This window comes from Bidens hawaiensis, unplaced genomic scaffold (assembly GCF_021521415.1).
Source record: "Bidens hawaiensis isolate Kalapana, Puna unplaced genomic scaffold, B.hawaiensis_p1.1 tig00017861_1, whole genome shotgun sequence".
NCBI classification, from domain to species: domain Eukaryota; kingdom Viridiplantae; phylum Streptophyta; class Magnoliopsida; order Asterales; family Asteraceae; genus Bidens; species Bidens hawaiensis.
In genome coordinates this window covers 303,903-309,396 of record NW_027492698.1, presented here as the reverse complement: position 1 = coordinate 309,396, position 5,494 = coordinate 303,903, and the positions used below count along the sequence as shown (strand labels likewise).

General features: G+C 35.0%; 1 protein-coding gene across 1 annotated transcript; it reads left to right on the top strand.

The window, feature by feature from the left end:
• The first annotated feature begins 527 nt into the window (after window positions 1-527).
• Window positions 528-3,517, top strand: LOC143554898 (zinc finger CCCH domain-containing protein 25-like). Its single transcript, XM_077044560.1, has 4 exons — window positions 528-752; window positions 1,651-1,760; window positions 2,637-2,824; window positions 2,912-3,517. Exons 1-4 carry the CDS (start codon window positions 580-582, stop codon window positions 3,302-3,304), a joined length of 864 nt encoding a protein of 287 aa, XP_076900675.1. The 5' UTR covers window positions 528-579; the 3' UTR covers window positions 3,305-3,517.
• Window positions 3,518-5,494: the final 1,977 nt, after the last annotated feature.

Sequence of the window (5,494 nt, the reverse complement as noted above, 5' to 3'; positions counted from 1 at the left end):
GTTTTCCGGTAAAAAAAAGAAGTTTTCGGCTGAAAAAGTTTTTCAAGTGACCGGAGACTAACGGAGTTACGCTTCCGTTAATCGTGGATCGTTAGAAACAAACATGTTAAAAGGTGAGATTGTTACCCGCCAATTCGTTAGTTAGGACCGACAGTAACAAAAAATGATAGTTGATATTATTTAAAACTTTAAACCAATATACCTTTTTAATACGTTCAACAACGTTTGGAACCACACTCGATACTCCGGTGAGCTTTCTGACCTAAAACAAAATGTTAACTATTGATATTGATTTTAACACGAGTCGAGTATTTTTTTTACATCTAATAATAATTATTATAAATTATAATTATTCAAAAGAAAATATATTTCAATCCCCAAAATAAATTAGCCCTCTATTCTATTCTCCCACCGGCTTTCTCAAAGTCCTCCAAACGCCGTGATTGCTTCCGCCGCCGTCGCCGCCATCAGTGTTGCAGCTCTCTCCGGCGACACCACTCTTTCCTAATTTTGTTTCGTTCATTCGTCCTCAAAACAGAGGGTTAGGGTTTAGTTTATTATTATTATTATAAATAAAGAATGAATCCACTGACGTTAGTGAAGCGTATTCAGAACATAAACTCAAAGGAAGCATCTTTAGGTATTTCAGAGGAGGCTTCATGGCACGCCAAATACAAAGACTCAGCCTATGTCTATGTTGGAGGCATTCCTTTTGATCTCACTGAAGGAGATCTTCTTGCTGTCTTTGCTCAGTAAGTTTCAATATTATTATTATTGTTATTATTATTATTGTTATTATTATTATTATGTTTCTTAATGTTTGTTCCATTAGGGATTAGGCTAGTGATAAAAGGCTAGGGATTTCTAGGATAATAACAATGTATAGACATTAATTAGGAATTAGGAATTAGGCGTGCTAGTTAGTTCTAGGTGTACAGGAGCGCGTAGGGGGGTTTTGGGTACGGAAAATTTCTTCGGTTTTTTTTATTATACGGGACAGTGATTAAGACTTAAAACACTGATATCAGGAAAATCGGTGATATATCGGTCGATGTGATGTTATTGGTACCGATATTTCACATGAGGACGGATAGCTGATATCCCACTAATATTGACTACATAGCTTTTTATTTATCTTTTGCTACTCCTGCTAATGCATGTGTTTATTAGTTGCCTCATCTTAGTTCTTTGTGCTTTTCAAGTCGGGGTTCTCGCTATGAGCAGCCTCTCTATCTCATAGGATAGGGGCAAGGTGTGCTTTCATTGATTGCTTGTCTATATGTTGCTTGCTTGGTACATATTCATGTAAAATAGTAACTCTCGTTTTAACTTCCTGTTAGGTTAAAGATTATTTATTCTTGTTGTCCATTAGATTGTTTTGTATTAGGGTTTTCATCTAGTATTATCAATAATATTATTGAAGTACAATATTTTGATTGTGAATTAATTGGAGTGTAAATTTGTAACCTTTTGAGGTTATTTCAAAACGTGCTGTTACTTTTTAGGGCTAAGTGCATGAAAATGTGATGACCTTTATACAAGTTGTCGTTGAATGTAATGAGCTATATTACATTTTTACCAGCATTGAATTACATTATTGAAATATATCATTTTTGTTATCATACAGTTAACTTAGTTTCTAACATGTAGGTATGGAGAGATTGTTGATGTTAATCTAGTTAGAGATAAAGGAACAGGAAAATCGAAAGGGTTTGCTTTTGTTGCATATGAGGACCAGAGAAGTACAATTCTTGCTGTCGGTTAGTTTCTTCATCTATCTGAGTTTGGATTTATTAATTTATATAAATTTTCATAGTTGTGACCAAATGAGTGGGTTGTTCATAAGTCTTAACAATGTCAATAGTATATATTTTAGAATAATATGATTTGGAGGTTTGGTTTATTTAAAATGAACGGTGGACAACTTTTGGTCCGTTTGAGCTAATACCATTATTTAGATTTTTTTTTATTTTAGTTGTTTGACCGGTTCTTTGATAATATCATTGGACTAACTGCAACCCTGCATTTCATAGTATTTAGGTTTGATTGAGAGGAGATGAATCTATCAATCAAAACTGTTTTAAAATGGCCAAATCTCCTGTAGATCTTTCCTTACTCTCAAAACTTTCCAGTAAAATATTAAACCTCGTGCTCTTATTTAATATTCATTTTTTCCATTTTCACCATAATTTTTGTTGACATATATCATTGCCATATTTTTCGTTTCTTATGCTTTTATGTTATTCTTTGTTAAACTACAAAATAAAGTTCATTTATTTTAACATCTACATTATTATTTCTTATGGTGTTTTTTTCATAGCCATTTAAGTAAATAAGTATGTTGAACTCTTTTACAACCTATATTTTTTTTAATCTCAGTCCCTTCCATGATCAACTAGCTGCAAGTATAAATAATAAAATAGTATTCAACTTCATGAAATAGTATACCATATACTAATATTTTTATCTCGTCATAAATCTTTGCATGCACTAATTTGACACACATAAACTACATATTAAGTCTAAATTACTGTCTCTAGATATAAGAAAACTCGGCTTTACTGACATCATGGTTTTGTCTATTTTAAAATAACTGTATTAATAAGAATACTTTTTACATTAATTTTTCTTTTCAGATAATCTGAATGGTGCCCAAGTTCTTGGGCGTACAATAAGAGTGGATCATGTTGCTAAATACAAAAAGAAAGAAGAAGAGGATGAAGAAGCCGAGCAGCAGAAAAGAGAAGCAAGAGGAGTTTGTCGTGCTTTTCAGAGAGGCGAGTGTACGCGTGGCGCCGGATGCAAATTCTCTCATAACGAGCAAGTAAGATTATTTTAAGTCATAATCTTTAAAGGTTCAACATAATGAACAGGTAATATTGTTTATTTAACACATATACTTTGAATTCAGAGGGCTGCAAACACTGGTTGGGGTGCTCAAGATGCTAAACATGCAAGATGGGAGAATGACAAGTATGAAGGCCCAACAAGAGGTCCAGGATCAGGCCCATCACAGCGGGGAATGCGTGACAAGGACAAGGACAGTTACAACAAACAGAGAGATACAAAATCAAGAGACGAAGATACCAGAAGCAGCAGACTGAAACCGGACAAAAAAGATGATGATTATTATGGGAATAGAAAATCAAGGTATGATTCTGCAGATGATGATAGAAGAGATGAAAAGAGGTCAAAGTATGACTCGGAGTCGTATCGAAGAGAGTATCGAGAATCTGTCAGGCGAACGAGTCGTGACCACAGTAGGAAGGATGAGGACCGCCGCGTAAGATCACACAGAGGATGAACCGCGTGTTTTAGTTGTCATGTTTGTTAACTGGGTCCATCGATTCACACCAGATTTGGCTTTGATACCGGATTATTTTCCTAAGTGAACACAAGTTGTTTCCAGTTTCTCACATTTGTAGTCAGTTGATGCGAATATGTTGTTTTGATCATGGTATATTAGAAGGGCATTTTTGACCCGTTTGTGTACTTGTAAGAAAAGATTTAACAACAAAGAGAGTGAGTCAAGTGAGAAGTTATCCTATTATTTTAAACTAACTTGTTTTATTGTCAAAGTTCTATATCTTTTAATTTAAGTATTAGTAACTTGTTATTGTTATATAGTTAAGTCCTGAACGTATTACTCGTTTATGGTTACGTAACTGAGACTCTCGAGAGTCACGATTCTACTTTTACTTACTTATTCCCAACACCATATTGCATATAAACTCGCACATGTACTATTGTTAGTGCGTAGTAAAAATATTTTAGCATTTAAGGAAAAAAGTTGTTACATGACTGTACATACAACACACCAAAAAAAACTGCAACTAAATGATTTCCTCTTCATTTTATCTCACAAGCCAAGTTTTAACTGAAATCAATTAGCCATGCCACAAATTCTAAACTTAAATTTGGACAATTTGATACAACTAAAAAATCACAACATTCAATGCCAAATAGGCACAATAGTTCACACGTTTCGTGGTATCTAAATGTCCATTTTCATAAAGATTATTGCCGTATCCAATTATCAAATAGTCACAAAGACACAAAAACACAAAAACATAGCCACCACAAAAAAAAAAAAAAAAAACCCTTTTGCAGTACTAAGTAAAATCCAAGTGACTAAAAGAAAACTTGTCTACCCAGAGACATTACCGACCACCGAAACAAATTATTTTCGTGTACTCGTTAATCAAGGGCAGTTGATGCAATCTCATTTGTGCTTGTTAATCAAGGGCAGTTGACGCGATCTCATTTGTCAACAAACGATGACTCGGCAAGATCAATAGCACGTGCAAGTGCAGCAGCTTTATTCTCACACTCCTGTGTTCATCAGCAGGATCACTATCAGCAACGATACCTGCCCCGGCTTGAAGGTGCGCCACCCAATCACGTCGCTTGTTTGCATCGTCATACTTGTACATTGTGTCATAACGGGCTGCTGTTGGAAACACGATTGTTCTTAAGGCCAATGCGATGTCCATGTCACCAGTGAATGAGATTTCCACCAAACCCACCGCTGTAGGGCCCACGTCTAGTCACTTCCAGCTTATCAATCAGTTCCATTGCTTTCACCTGTTGCATATAAGTTTTGAGTAACACGTAACACAGTGAAGTGAATTAAGAAATGAAGAATGAGTGTTTAGAAACCTTGGGGGCCCCACTAACTGTTCCAACGGGTAAAGCGGCACGCAGAGCGTCCCATGTACTTAATTCATCAAGCAGCTCTCCCGTAACCTACAAAGGAGACCGAATGGATTGACCAACAGCATCACAGCAATAAAGAAATCTAAAAACTAGTAAGCTAGTTAACTTTAAGTAACATTTAATTTAGAATATTGTAACAATTTAGAAAAAGAAAAATAGTCATATGGGGACATGGGGTAGAGATACTATAATTCGGTTCGTTTACAATCCTAATAACTAGTTTCTAGTTAGGTTATTATGGCTTATTACCTTCTTCACACGGGTAAGAATTTCAGGACTTGAAGCAACAAGAATAGACCCTCTAGCCTGTATCCATGAAAACAAAAATACATAACTAAATAACCGTTAAGTCTACTTTTCCCCTGAAGTGAGTAACAATAAAATACCAATTTGAAGTATCAAAAGAACAGAAAACCTGTAAGTTAGTCATGTATGGACTCGGGTTGACTATTCTCAAGGCCCGGTAAACTTCAAACGGATCTGCAACTGTACGCCGTTCAAAACGTTGACTTGTAAATGAACCGAACGTACAGTGAGTTGTTCAGCGGGAAGTTTGTTTATGCTCGTTCATTTAATAAACGAATGAACTTGAACAAAAGTTTGTGTTAATATATCCAAACGAGCGAACATGAACATTTGTTCGTTCATTTATTGATGCTCGTGATCGTTCGTTTATGTATGTCCATTTTTGAATGAAACTTTCGATGAATAATTTATTTAATGTTTTATATCTGTTTGTTTTCATTTAAGTGTGCTCAGTTATGTTTGTTCAATTATA

Excerpts from the sequence above, each read along its gene's own strand:
- LOC143554898 (XM_077044560.1), top strand. The coding sequence starts at position 580 with ATGAATCCACTGACGTTAGTGAAGCGTATTCAGAACATAAACTCAAAG. Across the intron at positions 1,761-2,636 it reads AAGTACAATTCTTGCTGTCG|ATAATCTGAATGGTGCCCAA; the intron begins GTTAGTTTCTTC and ends TTTTCTTTTCAG. Across the intron at positions 2,825-2,911 it reads AATTCTCTCATAACGAGCAA|AGGGCTGCAAACACTGGTTG; the intron begins GTAAGATTATTT and ends CTTTGAATTCAG.